General features: G+C 36.0%; 1 protein-coding gene across 5 annotated transcripts in view; it reads right to left on the bottom strand.

The window, feature by feature from the left end:
* The window catches only part of LOC106881175 (unconventional myosin-XV), a 329,895-nt gene that overhangs the window by 234,454 nt on the left and 75,346 nt on the right, over window positions 1-20,095 (bottom strand). For 4 of the 5 annotated variants that reach the window (XM_089364116.1, XM_052973941.2, XM_052973940.2 and 1 more), the window contains exons 2-5: window positions 9,372-9,440; window positions 9,200-9,263; window positions 6,881-6,990; window positions 5,393-5,467 (exon numbers count right to left, since the gene is read on the bottom strand). In XM_089364116.1, the coding sequence (XP_089220242.1) occupies window positions 5,393-5,467; window positions 6,881-6,990; window positions 9,200-9,263; window positions 9,372-9,433 (311 nt within the window). In that variant the 5' untranslated portion in view covers window positions 9,434-9,440. Of the gene's footprint in view, window positions 1-5,392; window positions 5,468-6,880; window positions 6,991-9,199; window positions 9,264-9,371; window positions 9,441-13,382; window positions 13,532-20,095 lie in introns of all 5 variants that reach the window. The other variant, XM_052973939.2, reaches the window with a different exon arrangement.

Consider the following 20,095-nt stretch of genomic DNA (forward strand, 5'->3'; position numbering starts at 1 on the left):
CAGAAGGTCATGGAAAATGATGGTTTTTATTTTGAAGAATAGTAGTTGTTGTTTTTGAATAAATTCTTGCATAAAAAAATCATTATTTTAACACAACACATGAACTTTTTCCTCAACCTAGTTTTCGCCTTTATTTGATAATCTAAATAAGTATTGGCCACTCCTATCCTTCTTTCTTCCAGTTACCACTCCTTCTCCATCAGACATTTTCTTACTACCAACCTAACAACGTCCCCTTTTATGTAGATAAAGCTAGATATATGATTCCAGTACACTGGGAGTCAAGTAGATTGACATTAATTGATATATCACCATTTACTAAGCAACTCTCAATGGATTTAATTCTAAATGGTTGAAGACTACATACTACATAAAGACTTCTAAATAGAAGTAACTACATCACCACTCCTGTTATCTTGACCCCCCCCCCACTATCCCCTCTGCTACTCTCTGAATTATAGTGGGCTTAACAAGGTATGCATTCTCATTCTGTCACAGTTATAACAAAAGGAAACAATGTAAATATTTTGGTTTCCATTATTGATGTAAATTTGTTAAAAAATAGTTATCCTTTAAATTTGAAATCTATGCGTTCATCCGACGACAACGATTTCTTTCAAATTAATGTAAATGTTTTCATTAATCAATTAAATGGAGTCACTTGAAGTGGACGTAATGAATTGACACCTGTACATCTTTGTTACACACACACACACATCTATTAGTGAGTGTGTCTTTGTGTCTGTGTTTGTCCCCTCCCAAAGCTCGACAACCAGTGTTGGTTTGATTACATCCTTGTAACTTAGCAGTTTGGCATTAAAAAAAGTATTCGGGTTGGTACATTCGATTAAAAATTATTCAAGGCAGAACCTCTGCATGGCCATAGTCTAATGATTGAAACAAGTAAAAGATAAAAGATATAAACACTTTATTAGTGTTAATAGGATGAAGGTATATGGAAAATATTACAAATGAATTAATTGCTAAGATTTTTAATATAAAGTGATATCAGATATAAGAATAAATATGAGACAAAAATACTGGGTTCTCTATTTTGTTTGATAACGTATATTAACTCTTTAATATTTAAAATGGCCATATCTGGTACATGGCACATGAATCAATGGTTAGAGCATTGAGCTCAAAATCAAGGGGTAATGAGTTTGATTCCTGGACTGGGCTGTATGTTGTGTTCTTGAGCAAGACATTGCTCCAGTTTACTCAGCTGTAGAAATGAGTTGTGATATCTTTGGTGCCAAGCTGTATCGGCTCCTGTACTGGTGGCATGTAAAAAGTACAATTCAAGTGTGATCATTGCCAGTGTCACCTTACCAACATGTGCCGGTGACACATAAAAAATAACATTCGAGTGTGGTCATTGCCAGTGCCACCAGACTGGCTCCTGTGCAGGTAGTACATAAAAAATACCTTTTGAGCGTGGTCATTGCCAGAGCTGCCTGACTAGCCCTTGTGCCGGTGGCACGTAAAAGCACCCACTACACTCTCGGAGTGGTTGGCATTAGGAAGGGCATCCAGCTGTAGAAACATTGTCAGATCAGATTGAGCCTGGTGCAGCCTTCTGGCTCAACAGTCCTCAGTCAAACCGTCCAACCCATTCCAGCTTGGAAAGCAGACATTAAACAACGACAATGATGATGATGATGATATATATACATAACAACATTTTATATATTATCTATGCTGGCAAACATACATTTTCAAAGTTAGAATCGTATGAGGGTTAACATTCTAGCAAATAAATAACATTTTCCTGTCATGCAAGCCCCCACAACACTTGTCAGAGTGCTGACTCACTGGTAGGGAATTCAATTAAATAAGGTAAATGTAAATAGTGTGTAAGATTAAGCCCTACCTAGTACAAATGACTGAACTATGTCAACTGGAAGACTGATAACACAACAACAATAATAATAGTTTCTAATTTAGAAACAAAGCTAGCAATTTTGAGGGGAGGGTATAAGTTTAGTTGATGTCATCAACTCTAGTACTAGACTGAAATGCTGAAAAGTTGATCATGGCAGGATTTGAACTCAGAACATAAAGAGCTAGAAAAAATACTGCAAGACTGTCCCAAACTTTATTAATCCTTTTTACTAAGGCCTGAATTTTGGGGGAGCGGGCTAGTCTATTACATCGACCCCAGTGTTCTGGTATTTATTTTATTGATCTCAAAAGGATGAAAGGCAAGGTCAGTCCTGGTAGAAAACTAAACTCAGAACACAATAATAATAACAATAATAATAATCATCATCATCATCGTTTAACATCCGTTTTCCATGCTGGCATGGGATGAATGGTTCTAATGGGGGTCTGGGATGCCAGGAGGCTGCATCAGTTTCCAATTTGATCAGGCAGTGTTTCTACAGCTGCAGGCCCTTCCTAATGCCAACCACTCCGAGAGTGTAGTGGGTGCTTTTTATGTGCCACTGGCACAGGGGCCAGAGGGGGCTGGCATCGACCACATTTGGATGATGCTTTTACGTGCCACCGGTATGGGAGCCAGTCAAGGCGGCGCTAGCATCAGCCATGTTTGGATGGTGCTTTTTACGTGCCACCAGCACAGGAGCCAGTCGGGGTGAGACGGGCGGGCATCAACCATGTTTGGATGGTGCTTTTTACGTGCCACCAGCATGGGGAGCCAGACAGGTGGTGTTGGCATCAGCCACAACTACAATTTCCATTTGATTGTGGTTTGATTTGATTTTGATGTACTTGACTCAATAGGTCTCCTCAAGCATGACAAATTGCCCTACGATCTAAAGGTACTTTTTGAGTGGGCTGGTTATGCAACACTGATGCAGGCTACAGCTGTGATCTCACTTTATTTGCCAGGTCTTCTCAGTCACGGCATATCTCCAGCATAATAATAAAAGTTTCTGATTTAGGTACAAGTTTAGAATGAAAGGCAAAGTGAAACTTGACAGTATTTGAATACAGAACATAAAATCAGAAGAAATGCCGGTAAGCATTTTTTTTCCTGCACAGTAATAATTCTGCCACCTCGCCACCATAATAATAATAATAATCCTTTCAATTGTAGGCACTGAAATTTGCGGGGAGGGGTTGAGTCAATTACATCAACCCCAGTGCATAACTGATACTTATTTAATCGACCCTGGTGGAATTTGAACTCAGAATGTAGCAGCAGACGAAATACTGCTAAGCATTTTGCCCGGCGTGCTAACGATTCTGCCAAGTCCACTGCTTTGATAATAATAATAATAATAATAATAATAATAATAATAATAATTGAGCAATAGTTGGAAGAAGCACTTGACTAATGTGTGTGATTGTACGTGTGTGTGTGTGTGTGTTCGTGCTTTATTTGTTACAGCATGGTTGCATTTAAACGAAGATAATCTGTGTGTTCACCAGTTGTCATGAATTTAGCCCCTGACACTTCTAATCCTTTATATCAGGCTGGCTTTAATTGTAACATGCTGTTGCTGTTGTTGCCGAGATAAGTAGATGAGCTGTTCAAAAAATATGTCACCTAAATTTTTCAAAGTAATTCAGTGTGATCAGCAACAACAAAAAAGAAAATGATAAATTATTTAATAAAATACAATAAAACATAAAAAAAGTGAAAATCCATTACAAATAGTACATTGTCAGCCATTGAATTTAACACAATAATATAGTTGAAGGAAATAAAATAGCTGTTTCATTGTTACATAACATACAACTAAGCATGTATTTTCTTTCATTCAGTAAAATTATTTTCTGATTTTAACTGTAATTATATAGAAGACCAAACACTAGTTTCTTTTTGGTCAAACATTCAATGACAGTTTTTGTCTTTTTGTTATAGCCAAGTAGACCCAACAAATTGCTGGTACTGCCTCATCACTATTTGACATATGTATTCCATGCTGGAAAAGGAACGGGCAGTTTGACAGGAAGTGCTGAGCTAGACTAATGCTCTGCAACCGATATGCCATGGCACACTGGTGTGCCATGAGATGATGCTAGGTGTGCCATAATGTAACCCGAATATAACTTTTTCCCTTATACTTTTAGTTATATTTTTAGTTCAGGTGTGTTGATGAATTTTGAAAAAAATATAAGTGTACCGCAAGTGAAAAAAGGTTGTGGAGCATTGAGCCAGATGATTGTGTCAAGCTCCAGTGACTGCATTGGCATACTTTCTACAGCTGGATGCCCTTCCTAATGCCAACCAGTTTATGAAGTGTACAGGGAGCTTTTTACATGGTGCTGGCAGCAATTTTGTCATACAAGCAGTGTCATTTATTTCTGTTATTCTGCAAAAGTATGTCTGGCAATGGAAGAAATATTACCTTGCTTGGAAACATTGGAAATAGATGAGAGTTGATGCCAAGAAGGGCATACAGTAATAGAAAATCTGCTTCACTAAACACTGTCCAGACCATGCAAGCATGGTAAAGTGGATATTATGATGATAACGAGTTCCTGAGTGCAACGTAACTGATGAAATGACAAGATGGTCCCCGCACAAATGCTGTTGATCAGGTCTGTGTGAATTAGTTACCTGTTCATAATTATTCTTTCTTCTCATAGGCACTGGTGTAAGAAGCTTGCTTCACAACCACATAGCTCTGGGTTCAGTCCCACTGCATATCACCTTGGGCAAGTGTCTTCTACTATAGCCTCGGGCTGATCAAAGCCTTGCGAGTAGATTTTGTAGAGGTAAACTGACAGAAGCCCATTGTTTATATATATATATATATATATATATACAATTTAAATATACGATAAAATCTTTATAAGAATTTATTGAGTAGTTAGCGAGAAGAAACCTCACAAGGGAAAAATTTATTAATTATTCCCTATAAATACATTTATTTATATTAAGGGCATTACTATACATAAATGCCTCATGCTAGGAGGGACTCTAAAAGTCAAACTACCATAGTAAACACATTTTACCGAAATATATATATACATTTATATATTTTCTTTATTGCCCACAGGGGGCTAAACACAGAGGGGATAAACAAAGACAGACAAACAGATTAAGTCAATTACATCAACCCCAGTGCGTAATTGGTACTTATTTAATCGACCCTGTTTTCTTGAGCAAAATGCTATATTTCCTGTTGTGCCAGCTCACACAGCCGTAAAAGAGGTAACCCTGTAAAGGACCGGTAGCCCATTCAGTAGAGAATGTTGCGAACCAGCCCTAAGAAACCGAGGGCTCCAGACAGTAATGTCCAGGAGTTGATGATGATGAATAAAGACAAGACGGTCAAAGCTGGAGTGCAGGTTTGATTCAAGGTGAAACAACAACCATGCAGTAATTATGCTTGAAGATGTTCTGATAAGCAATATAAATGTCATTAACATATATTGTCATAGGAAAAAATTGAACATGAAAAATTTTTATTCTTACCTGATGAGAACAACTTGGTTTTCCCAATCTCGCAACATTTTTTCGTAGCACACACTGCCAATGGCAAATAAGTGACTGAAATGGTGAGCAAAGAGATATAAAATGTAATATGTTGCAAGCAATCATTTTGGGGTACATTCTTTGTATTTTCAACCCTTAATAGAACAACCCTTTAGCATTTGAAACTGGCCACATCTGGTCCCAAATATTCTACCTGTTTTATATACAAACTGGCCAGATTTGGCCTCTCACACCTAGCCTACAATATCATTCTAAAAATAAACAATCATATCATTGAAATTTCATAATTACAAGATAATGCATGATTAATTCAAAACAGGTGGAGGCATGTGGCTTTGTGATTTGGGTGTTGGACTCATGTTTGTAAGATTGTGGTTTCAATTCCAGGCTCAGGCGATGCCTTGTGTTCTTGAGCAAAACACTTCATTTCACATTGCTCCAGTCCAATCGACTGATAATCCTGCAATGGCCCAACAACTATCTCGTTTGGGGTGATAAATGTGCCACAGAAACCAGGAAACCAGCTGTATGAGTCTTTAGAACTTGGGAAGGATCTAATTCAAAACACTGTGAATAAATAATCATTACATTTGACTGGCTAGTCTGAATGCTAAAGAGATTGAGAATTCAAATAGTTAAATTCTAGACGAAAATATCTAATCTTGACCAGCTATTCTAAAATTGTAAGAAATATCTTTTATCTTTTACTTGTTTCAGTCATTAGACTGTGGTCATACTGGGGCACCACCTTGTGGAATTTTGGTTGAACTAATCAACCCCAGTACATATTTTCTTTTTAAGCCTGGTGCTTATTCTATTGGTGTTATTCTAACATTAGACGTCAAGCAGTGGTGGGGGACAAACACACACACACACACACACACGTATATTTTGAATCCTTGTATTTTAGATATATAATTTAATGAAGCAGGGGGGAAAGAAAGTATTTAAACACTACTATTACTATTACACAAGACTTAACACACTCAATCATGGCTCACAGTAAAATGCTTACCAACCCGAAATGCCAATCGCTCACAGTTCTTCGTTTTATAACAATTTGTCAGTCCACCTTTTAGTCACATGAGGGGTGGTCAGAATCCTTCCACAACAATATATATATATATATATATATATATATATATGTATGTATATATATGATGGGCTTCTTTCAGTTTCTGTCAACTAAATCCACTCACAAGGGTTTGGTTGGCCCAAGGCTATATCAAAAGACACTTGTTTAAAGTGCCATGCAGTGGGACTGAACCTGGAACCATTAATAATAATCGTTCCTAACAAAGGCACAAGGTTTGAAATTTTAGTGGGGGGAGTTACTCAATCAGATTGACCCCGGTATTTGGCTGGTACTTTATTTTATTGATTCTGTAGAGATGACTATTGTAATGAAGTCTCAGAATCTGGCCCTTCCCATTATAATGCTTAGTAATAATGGTAAAATTGTCTTACGGTGGCTGTTGTCCGATGGGGCAACCCTCATACTTCTTAACAACATCTTTACCATAAATGTTGAAAATTTTATAAGGGTTAATGGCAACCAAGATAGAACCAATGTAAGTCTGCAAAGAAGAAATAAATTGATGATAGAAACACAAACCATTTGTATGTTTAATATATAAATACAAATACACACACACAAGAGATGTAAACTCTTACACACACTCTCTCTCTCTAATCATTACATATTTATCTTCATTAGAGTAAATTTGGCTTACAGCTGTTTGTAGAAAACACAAATCCGGAGAAGAAGCACACTCTGTTGTAGAGCAGTGTATATTTTAATGGGGGTGGCCCATTTATGGGATTACCCTGGGTTTGCTGTCCATAAAAGACTTATGGCATATTGTTAGACCTCAAAACCTGTTGGCTTAAGGTCTTAGGCCAACAGGTTTTGGGGTCTGATGATATGCCATAAAGCTAAACCCTTCGATTGAAAATATATGGAAAGAATATAGAAAGCATATTTCTGTTCACATACACAGGATCCCCTGCTGTTAACTGTAAGCTATAAAGCAATTTTTTCACCTTATTGAACTTTGATATGGGAAATATTTACAACCTTCTATGTCGATAAACCACTATTGCTCCTGAAAGTTGTTTTTATACCTTTTATGAACTGCTTGAAGCTTACAATCTTCCTACACCTTGATCGTTGGATCTTACCTTTACACACACACACACACAAGCAGACATCCAAACATACTTTACAGAGAGAAAGAGAGAGAGAGAGAGAGAGAGAGAGAGAGAGAGAGAGAGCACTCTTTCAAACATATAATAAAAACCTGACTATATTCAATTTTGATTTTTTTTTAATTAAGGAATCATTTTGTATTTCTCCTTAATCTTTTATGCCTAGTTTTGATCAATGATTTTCCTAAATCCATTAGTCTGATTATTCAAGGCTTTCACAATCTTATTTTCACATTAAACTGTTCTAAATGTGTGCAGGCAGCATTTTCTCCATTAAATCACAAAGGAAATAATTTTATGAGTAGGAAATAATTTTATGTGTGATAAAATCCTCATCCTTAAAAATGATAGAATGGGGAATCTAGACACATCTCATGCAATCATGACTGATTTGTTTTTTATGTGAGATATATCTGATTTTTGTGTTTAATTTAAGTTTTTTATTTTGCTATTAGCAAAACCACCCTAGTAATGCTTATTTGAAATTTGATTACAACAATTTAATTTGAAAAGGAGTTTGTTATGTGTGAGCATGAGCATGCATGTGTGTGTGTGTGTGTGTGTGTGTGTAATCACATAGCCATACCTATGTATGGCTGTGTGATATGAAGCTTGCTTCCCAACCATATGGTTAGAGGTTCAGTCCTACTGCACTTGGCACCTTGGTCAAATGTCTTCCATTCTAGCCCTGGGCTGACCAAAGCCTTTTGAATGAATTTGGCGGAAGTAAACTGAAAGAAACCCATTATGTGTATGTGTGTGTATATATATATATATATATATATATATCATTGTTTAATGTCCACTTTCCATGAGGATATATATATATATATGTCATCATCATTTAACATCCTCTTTCCATGAGGATATATATATATATCATCATTTAACGTCCACTTTCCATGAGGATATATATATATATATTTACCATCATCATCATTTAACGTCCGTTGTTCGACAGTTTGACCAGGGCTGGTAAGATGGGGGGGGGGGGGGGGCTGCATCAGACTCCAGTCTGATTTGGCATGGTTTCTATGACTGGATGCTCTTCTTAATGCCAACCACTCCAAGAGTGTAATGGGTGCTTTTACATGCCACTGGCATGGGTTTCAGTTCTGTGACACCAATATCTGCCACAACTACAATTTCAGTTGGCTTGAAGACTCTTCTTCTCAAGCACAGCATGTTGCCAAAGGTCTCAGCCATTTGTCATTGCCCCTGTGAGATTGCATGAATGAATGCTTATAAAAGAGCTATGGCTATAAACGGTGGCTGGGCTGCAACAGGTGACATTTATTGACATTTCCTATCAAGAAATTGTTTGCTAGCTCTGCATCATAGAATTCCTCCAAAATAAAGAAACCCTTACTTGAAATGCAGATGAGAGTTGGTGACAGGAAGAGCATCCAACCATAAAAATCTTTCCTCACTCTCAGTTACCTCCCATGTATAATGTGCTACCAGGTAAAAGTAGATGTTGAATGAATGACATATGTATTTAAAGAAAGACAGAGAAATACAAGTGTTTAAATGCCTCACACAAAAAAACAAAAACAAAACAAAACCGAACATACTCACATATATCAGCTTATTGTTGTATCTTGTCTGTAAAGTATTGAGGATGGTTTGGTGATTAAGAATCCTGTTAACATACGACAAATTGAAATGATTACATGATATAATTTAATTAAAAGTCAAACAGATTCAGAACAAAAACAAAACTAAAATTAAAAAGAAAATCATAACTTACATCAATGTGATGAGATCTTCCATAGTTTCTTCTGCATTTTCATCTTTGTTTGTATCACCCATTTTCTATCTGTAATAAAGAAATGCAGACTTATTTAAAGATTAAATTAGCTATGAAAAATTACTCATATATGGGCCAACCAAAGCCTTGTGAATGGATATGGTAGACTGAAAGAAACCCATTGTGTGTGTGTATATATATATATATATATATATATATATATATATATATATATATGTATATATATATGTATAGTTGACATTTATAGAAAAACAAAAGATGAAGACAGGTGTATGAACAACAAGTAGGTGTATTAGCTTGATGCTCAGGAAAATGAAAGTCTTTTGTTTTGAGCCTACACTCTTCGACAGAAAGGAATGCGAAAATAAAGAGAGAGAGAATGAAAAAAACTTGTGGATTTAGCAGTCAAGCATGGCGAATATATATGTATATATATTCATGTGTGTGTATCTGCCCTCCCACCATTGCTTGACAACTGATGTTGGTGTGTGAATATCCCTGTAACTTAGTGGTTTGGCAAAAGAGATTGATAGAATAAGTACCAGGCTTGCAAAGAATAAGTCCTGGGGTAGATTTCTCCGACTAAAAATCTTTAAGGCAGTGCTCCAGCATGGCTGCAGTCAAATGACTAAAACGTGTAAATGAGTATATGTGGAATTAAGATGCTGGATAACTGATTGCATGTCTTCTGTTGAGTTCCTCAATTAAATGGCAGCTATAGGGAAATGCCCTTAGACAAGTTATCACTCAGCCTGTTTTAGTAAACATAAGTATAAAGCAATCCATTCTTGTTGTACATTGGTAGAATAACTTAATTAGCCAGGACTAATACAAATTATGATAAAGGGATCAAAAGTAGCTAATTTTAGAAGATTGGATGACAGGCATTCTGTCGTGTAAGTGGCAATGTGATTGTCACCTGGCAAGTAATAGACACATAGCTCAAGTCCCAGTTGTGGATCTGATGTTCTTTTCAACTTCAAATTATGATTATAATGTTAGAATCCAACCAGTCTCTTGTGAATGCTTTAGAGAGGACAGTTATCAAGCTGCATAAATAACAGCAATAAAAAGGGCATTCATCCAGTGAAGCACTGGGGAAAAATGTAATCAACTAGTCCCTTCCCTTGAAATTTCAGGCCTTGTGCCTATAGTAGAAAGGCTTATTATATATGAAGGAATATAACACCAGTCCGCACCACCCCACATATATACACCATCCCCTGACGCTTCAATGCCTTCCACCATTCTGCTACACCTCTTCCCTCCACTACATTTCAGCCCTGAAAATAACAGAAATACCATAACATTTCACAGCATGACCAAACAATGAATAAACAAAAACTGATAAATGACACTTTTCCATATGTTTTTTTTTTTTCATATCACAATTAGTTAACAATGGCATCGTTAGTTACAAGTTTCCAATGGCCTGTTGTTAGTTCAAAGCTTTTCTGACTGGAAGGTGTCGAGGGAGTGTCTTCAACACAATGCTGAACAAATATGTCAAGCGACTTTGTTCATGAAGCACTGGTCTTGGTTTTCCTCACCAATGACTGAGAATCACACAAACATGTGAATGTGTGCGCAAATACATGTATGTGTAAATACATATCTGTGTGTGTGAGAAGGCAAATGGGTTTGTGGGTAGGGTATTCAACTTATGAAGGTCATAAGTTTGAACCCTACAAACACATTGTGTTTTTGAGCAAGACACTTTATTTCACGTTGCTTCAGTCCACTCAGCTGGCAAAAATGAGTTGTATCTGTATTTCAAAGTCTTAGCCTTATCCCGTTTCATGTCGTGCTGAATCTTATGGAGAACTCCTTTAAGGGTATGCATGTCTGTGGAATTCTCAGCCACTTGCACATTAATTTCATGAGCAGGCTGTTCCATTGAATGGATCAACTAGAATCTTTGTCATAGTAACCAACAGAGTGCCAGTACATACACACACACACACATGCAGATACATACATATATATATATATATATATATATATATATATATACACATACATAAATATACACACTAGATGAAGTACCCTATCTTGTCCAGATGTTGAAATTTGGTTTTCTTTTTGCCCCTCCCTTTATGAAGAGTCAATCAAATAATAAATCTACCCCACCACCCAAACCTTAAATTTTGGCATCTATCCATCTCCTTGCACAAGGCCTCTAGTATCAGATGAAGTCCTTTATAAGTAAGGTTTCTATTATACATTTACGTACACATACACACATTCAAGCATAAACGTAAAATTAGCCTAATTCCCAGAGCATAAAACTTGTATATTTTATAAGCAAATTTATATTTAAAACAATTAGTGTTTGTCGATTTACCATTGAACAGGACGTGGAATGTTATGGCAATTCTAATAGTTTTATACCTGTAGCGCAAAGCTATGGCAGAGATATGGAAGAATGGGTTTGACATTGAAATGTCAGAGTGACAATAATAGTGATGGTGATGGTGATGACATTGAACTGTTAAGGTGGTGGTGGTGGTGGTCATGATAATGATATGATGGTGGTAGTGGTGGTGATAGTGATAACAGTTGTGTTGGAATGATGTTACATTCCTTGGTTAATAATTCTTTCTACTTATATCAAGAGGTTTTCAACCATTTTTTACCTATAGACCCCTTTGATCACCATTTTCTTCTGGTGAGCCCCCATAGCCATTCAATGATTAAAAACTAGTTTTATAGCATCTTATTTCAAAATTCTCATTTTGTTGTTCACACATTAACTTGTGTTGGTTGAACTATGTAAAATATTACAGAAAAAACCCCAGCCATTTATTCATTCTGTGAGATTTAGTACCAAATGCCCCACGGGTGAGTACTGGACTGAAGCCCACTGATTGGGGATCCCTGTGTTCGAGATAACCTTAAGATCAGCTAAGATAGATTGTGAGTGATTAGGTGATTGATTGTGTGACCCAGTGGGTAAGGTAAGGGAACAATTTGGAAGACAGACACATATGTAGAAATACACACATGTGTACTTACGTAGAGATACACACACGACATATGTACAGAAATACACACTTGCATACATACACAAAAATACATGTATACAACATATACAGAAATACATGCATGCATATGTTACAAGATACATGCACACAACATTAACAGAAATGTACATGTGTATACATACATGGAAATACACACATACAACACAGACAGTGATATACACATTCATATGCACAAGATACATACTCATACAGAAATAAGGAATACATACATGCATGTATACATAGAAATACACACTTGCATACATAGATACATACATACAGAAAATATACATAGAATTACATATACATACATAACACATACACACATAAGTAAGTACACACACACATAAATACATACACACATAAGTGCATACATCATACCTACATAGAGATACAGGCACAAAATATACACAGAAATACACATATATACATACATACACTCAAATACATAACACATACACACATAAGTACAAACATACATAAGTATATACACACACACAAATACATACATAACACATACACACACAAATACATACATAACATACACACATAAGTACATACATCATACATGCATAGAGATACAGGCACAAAATATACACAGAAATACACACATGCATACATACAGACATACATACATACAGACATACAATACATGTGTGTACAAATACTTGTCTAAACATCAAAACTCCCATATCATCAACAGAACAAACATAAATATCAAACAAGAGATTAACCTTTAGCTTATTGTCAATTTATTTAGCAGATATTTGTCAACATTTGGCATCCCGCTTGCCCTCCACCTTGATTAAACTAAACTAAACTGACCACACACACAGATTCCATTGCTCTGTGACCCCACTGCCAACCCCTGACCCCACACAGGTACTTCACTGTTTGTATAAAAAGCAACTAAGTTATATTGGAATAGTGAGAAAAATATTTGTTAAAATCAGAATCACACACTTACCATTTGCTGATCACTTTTGTTATGTATTTGGACACCACGCACACACTTCACTTTTCAGTTACATTAAACAATCCGACAATCTTTCCCATTTCTCTCTTTTTCTTTGTTTTTTTCTTCCTTTTTACATATTCCAGCACTTTCATAAGCATCTATAATCACTAAATATATTAGTTTTAACAAGACTAACCAGTTTGGTATGAGAAAGAGAGAGCGAGAGAGAGAAGCATGAAAGAGAAAGAGAGAATAACATTTGAGAGAGAATAGCGTATGGAGAGAGGGAGAGAATAATATGTGAAGAGAGTGAAAGAATATGAGAGAGAGAGAGAGAGAATAGCCTCTGAGAGAAAGAGAGTAGCATCCAAAAGAGAGAGAGAAAGAGTAGAAACTAAAAGAGAGAAAATAGCATCTATGAGAGAGAGAAAGAGAGAGTGTGTAGAATGTAAGAGACCGAGTGAGAAATATACTTGGGTAAATAGTAATAGCGATAAGCTCGTATAATAATAAATATTAATATATTTATTATATACCTGTACAACCCAGGTAAACAGAAACACTGATATATTGTACAATATAAGGCCTAATCACAGAAACAGTGTCTATAATATTACTCTTTTATGATCTATGCATGTAAAGTGGGAATTAAATTAAAGACTGTAATAGTCTAATTAAGACTATTATATACACATCATATATATGTATGTATGTATGTATATTTTTTATTCATAGGATGACTGATTGATATATTAGAATATGAAATCAGTCGTATAATCTATTGTAGAAAAGTGGACATAAAATGCTGACAAGTCAGTCCCTGTTATCAGCCATCTCTCCTATCACCTTTCTTCATTGATATCCAGTGTTGTCTTAGCAACATTACAGGCCACACCAGGCAAATCAATGTGCAGGGCCCTATAATATCTATTGATTGACCTGGGAAATGCGAGCACAGGATTGCCCTGCTTGATGTAGCAGCACCAACAGGTGCCACCTCCTTCGAACAGAATAGGATCACAGGAGCACAAAGATGACATGAGCTGTGTGAGTCCAGAGCCAACTTCTTGCCTTCATTCCCAGTAGACCACCAGTGCCTGACCTGTGGCAAAACCTGAGCATGCATTGGCCTGATTGGCCACAGCTGGACACTTTGTGACCCATCTTCTACCATGTGATGTCTCTGATAATTGTTCAGATCAACAGAAGAAGATATAAACATTATTATTATTATTAAGGTGGTGATCTGGCGGAATTGTTAGCACACCATTTAGTTAGTCCCATTTAGAGAAGTATTATGCTCTCAGTTGCTTATATATCACGGAAAGTAGGACAAGATTTGGCCCCAGTAAGCCTGTAGGCTTCTGTCAAACTTAAGGTTCATCAAAATCATTGTTTTAACCTGCTTTTTTTACATGCTTGCATGGATTAGACAGAATTCACTGAAGTAGATTATCGACTGGTGGAGGACCTTCTTGTCCCCAATCCTCATTTGTTTCCAAGTAAGGTAATATTTCTCCATGGCTGATCATTTTCCCACAAGTGAGTTGAAATGAATGGCATTGCTTCTTGTTAACTATCAAGTGATGTAAGACAAAGAGACATAAACAAACAAACACACACACACATGCACACACACAAAAGGCCAGCGACTTTGGAGCGGGGAGTAAGTCAAAAGCTTCAACTCCAGTGCTCAACTGTTATTTTATCGACCCTGAAAAGATGAAAGGCAAAGTTGACTTAAGCAGGATTTGAACTCAGAACATAAAGAGAGACAAAATGCTACTAAGAATTTTGCTTGATGCGCTAACAATTTTGCTAGCTTCCTACCTTCATAATAATAATAATCCTTTCCACTACAGGCACAAAGCCTAAAATTTGCTGGGAGGGGGTAAGTAGATTAGATCAACCCCTGTACAGAACAGGTACTTAATTTATTGACCCTGAAAGGATGAAAAGCAAAGTTGACCTTGGTGCTATTTGAACTCAGAACATAAAGAGAGACAAAATACCTCTAAGCATTTCACCCAACATGCTAACAATTCTGCCAGCTCACTGCCTTCATAATAATAACAACAACAATGGTTTCAAATTTTGGTATAATGCCAGCAATTTCAGGAAGTAGGTAAGTTGATTTCATTGAATCCAGTGCTCAACTGGTACCTTTTTATTGACCCGAAAAGGACGAAAGGCAAAGCTGACCTCGGCAGAATTTGAACTCAGAACAAAGTCAAATGAAATGCTGCTAAGCATTTTACCCAGCATGCTAACAGTTCTGCCAGCTCGATACCTTAACAGTGTAGTGTTAATGCTATATATCTCTTATTGGATATTTGGGTGTATCTCTACATTCATACACCAGTGAAAGTCTACTTCAATGTATATTTTCATAAATCCCTGTACAATACAATTCAGTCCAATCACTACACTGCTTTCCTTTAAAAATGTCTCCCACATAGCAGAAATACAGAGGCATGCATACACCTGTGACATTACATATTATCCAATGTAAACAGACAGAGATCTACTGATTAGAAATATTTATGAATTAGTGAGTATCCATGGTGAATCCACAGCTTTTTAATGTTCAGCTTTATAGTTAATTACTTGCTGTAAACTGCATTTAAATGGTATAAAGTAATTGAATAAAATACATGTTCCTCTTTATTATTTAACCATTTGGCCCTTAAACCGGCCATATCTGCCCCAAATATTCAACCTACTTTATGCTCAGACTAGCCAGATCTGGACCCTCATACCATACCCTACCATGACATTCTAAAAATATACAATCAAGTCATCAAAATCTCAAAGCTACGAGATAACGAATGATAAATTTAGAACAATATGAATTAATAAGCATTACATTTCACAGAATAATCTGAACGCTAAAGGGTCTAATTGATAAAACACATGCAGGCTAAACATGGTTAGATGCAGGAATGGCTGTGTGGTAAGAGGCTTGCTCCCCAACCATGTAGTTATGGGTTCACAACCATTGCATAACATCTTGGTTGAGTGTTTTCTACAGTAGCCCTGGACCAACTAAAGCCATATGAGTGGATTTGGTAGACAGAATCTGGGGCTATAGAAGGTACTTGCTCATGGTGCCACACAGTGAAACTGACCAGAAACCATACGGTTACAAAGTGAGTTTCTTAACCACACAGCCATATCTGTGCCCATAGTGAAAATAATTACAGAATACTGTAGTTATTGGATACTACACCTAAGAAAAGACAGGATGGTCACAGTTGGAATGCTTTGATGATAGATCTATTCAGACATCAACAAAACCATTACAAGTAACAACAAACAATATACCTGTAAAAGTATCACCCAATGTAAACAAAAACATAAATAAATAAATACCTGTAATTTACACCATACAGGTAACTAAAAACACAGGTGTAATTGCAATTAAGCAATAAAGAACAAGTGAGAAAAAGATCACAACTAAAACAAAAGATGAATAAATGTGTAATTAAGAGCCAATGTAAACAACAGATATATAATTAGAACAGAATTTTAATTTTGTTTGTTGTATGTGGCCTTTCTTTTCTTTATTGAAGTTGAAAAGTGAAGTCTCATTAGAAATATAGTCCTAGATACACAATACCTGAAAATAATATTTTGAAAAAGAATGGATAGTCATAGCTGGAATGCTTTTTTGTAAGTAATTGCCTGACATACTGACTTATATTGGAAGGTGGACGGTTGGAAAATAAAATGCATAGAATGAAAAAAAGAAAGAAAACAATAGCTTAATTGTATCTGCTGTCCGTCTTAGAAAATGATCAAATAACAGAAAATATTAGTTTCAAATTTTGGCACAAGGCCAGCAATTTCAGGGGAGGGTATATGTTCATTACACCAACTCCTGTACTGAACTGGTACTTATTTTATTGACCCTGAAAGGATAAGTCAACCCTGGTGAAATTTAAACTCAGAATGAAAAAAAACAAAAAAACAAAATGCCTAAGAATACATTAGCCAAGAAAACACACAAGACAACCAGATACTAGCCCTGTTATGAAGTCTCCAACTGGATATAGATCTGCAAGTTAAAAGAATGGTCATATTGCCATAAGATATGAACTGGCAGAATCATTAGTACATTGGACAAAATGCTTAGCAGAAGTTCATCTGCTTTCATGTTCTGAGTTCAAACTCTACTGATGTCGATCTTGCCTTTCATCCTTTTAGGGTTTATCATCAACTATCCCCACTCTCCCCAAATTTCAGCATATTGTTATATAACAAGATCAGAAGCAGCTAAGTCATCTCTTTCAAAAATCTCCATCTGTGTTTCTATATGTGTTAGTCTGATGGGGGCAATGGTTTTCATCAGTTTCAGTGACGTGAAACAGATGAGAGGTAAATCTTCCCAACACCTGAACAGAATGCAAGTAAACTGAACACAGCATTGCAAGCCAAAGAATCACTCATTCATTTTACAATGCAACTATTGTTTACAGCAGTGATCAAGTAATATTACTCAGTAAAACTTCAAAATTTCAAGTTACGCTTATGTTCCAAACACCACCTTAATAATGACAAAAGTTATTTTACAACTTTATCATCAGAAATAACCGAGACAAAGAATGTATTTCAACAGAAATACGGCAACAAAAAGCTTCAACCAAAATCAGCTCTGATGATGTAAATCTATTATCAAAGACATTCTATATTTGACCAGCTCATCTTTTTATACTCTTTGCATATTTAGGATCTACAGTCCAATATGCCTGTATTTTTTGGCAATAGAGTGTGATTTGAAGGAAGTTAAGCTATTATTTCTAGCATGGCAAGCAACCATGCACATGTTTTGTGTAGGCTTGTGTTGACTAGTTCTACCTGAACTGTTTGGTGTCAGAATATGCTTAACAGACAAATGGAATTCAAAGGTATCTATTTAGAAACACTTATGCACACTCAAGTACAAACACTCATGGACATGCTTACAAAATCAAAAAACAACACAGCACCCATGACTTTTGGAAACATTGAAAAGGTTTGTCAGTTCATTTAGGCAAACAAAGAAGAATGAAAAGCAAAGCACTGGTTAAATACTGGAATTGGTTTAGTGAATTATTCCTCTCCCCCATAATTTTATCCCTTCTGCTTAAGAAATCAATATCATGGTTTTTAATTTGAGGCAAATTGGTTATATATGAACTGAAAATGCAAAAGTATTTTGTTCAACATCTTCCTCTGGGTTTCTATCACTGCACCTCATCTCATCTCGTTTTCAAGCTGGGAGGAAACAAACATGAAAAGTAATTTTTTCCTCTGCTTTAATGCTTTTGCTATCCACTAATATATTGTCTGTAATGCTGCCATTTCTGCATTGTCACTAACAGGATTCTTAGGTTTTGAAGTGGAAGAGTGTCTCCAAGAGATCCAGTATTTAGCTGTGGCTTTGTAATAGACAAAAAATAATTCTGTCCCTAGGATGGAAAACTAATAAAATACTTATTCTTAAAACAGCCATAGATGTAATGTAGAAAAAAAAAGTAATCTGTTAAAAAATTCCTTGCAGTAGACCTGAACTCATGACAAGCGGGTTCAAACATGCTTATCTCTTCTCAGCCATTTACCATGATTATATTTAATTTTCTACCTCAAAATTTTTATTCATCTTCCTAGAGAGGTTCTAGAACTGTCTTATCTCACTTGCTTCAGCCATTAGTGGCCATGCTAGAGCAGTGCCTTGAAATTTTAGTCAAATGAACTGACCCGAGTATTTTTTTTAAAACCTGGTACTTATTCTATCTTGTTGCAAGTTTTACAAAGAGATCCTTTAAATTAATTTACTTGAAGTTCCTTCAAAACTGTTTCCAAAGATTTATATAACCCAAGGTCAGCCTTGAATGAATAGGCCTCTCATCAAAAGGTGTTCAAGCTGTGATCATCTCATCTTTAAGATGCAGCATGAATCCTCCTGTTTTTGATATAGGGAAAGACTTGACAGATTTATTTGCTATTTTTAGCATGTTAAGTGATCATGTAGAGATCCCACCTTGTTTTGGCATGAATGCTTATATTTTAAATTACAAAGTGTTGACTTAAATGCTACAGAATTGAAAACCTGGTAGATGTAACTTTAGGTCTAATTAGATCAAGAAGATTGTGTCTCGGAAGCTTTTAATCATGGCCATCCCATTGTTTTATGAGTATGGATGTCTTTCTTTTAAGATAACAGGGTATGATTTGAGGGAGATTTACATCTTATCTTTTAGCAAACTTAGCAACTGTATAAAAACTCCTTAATTATTAAGACTCCTCAACTGGGAGTTTTAATACTTAATATCCACTGTTATGGTTGATTTTTCCATACTGAAATATATTTCTTGGAATAGTATCAACAGCATCTCTCCACATGTGATACTTTGTCACCATCTGAGAGCATTAACATCTAGGTAAGTCCTCAACGTATCTGCTTCAACAATATCCTTTAAAGTCTAGTAACTACTGGATTATTATTTTTTTATTTTGTTCTGTCTTGTATTATTCATCTAATTTCATATTTTCAAACTGGCATTAGGAAGGGCATCCAACAATAGGAACCAGGCCAAAAAAGACAATTGGGGCCTGGGCTGGTCAGCTCCAGTCAAACCGTGCAACTCATGCCAATATGAAAAATAGATGGTGAACAATGAAATGTAATGTTATATATGCCAATAAAGTGTGGTAGTTCTATAAAGGACGATATTTTTGTT

Source organism: Octopus bimaculoides, chromosome 16, assembly GCF_046866305.1.
Source record: "Octopus bimaculoides isolate indiv1 chromosome 16, ASM4686630v1, whole genome shotgun sequence".
NCBI lineage: Eukaryota > Metazoa > Mollusca > Cephalopoda > Octopoda > Octopodidae > Octopus > Octopus bimaculoides.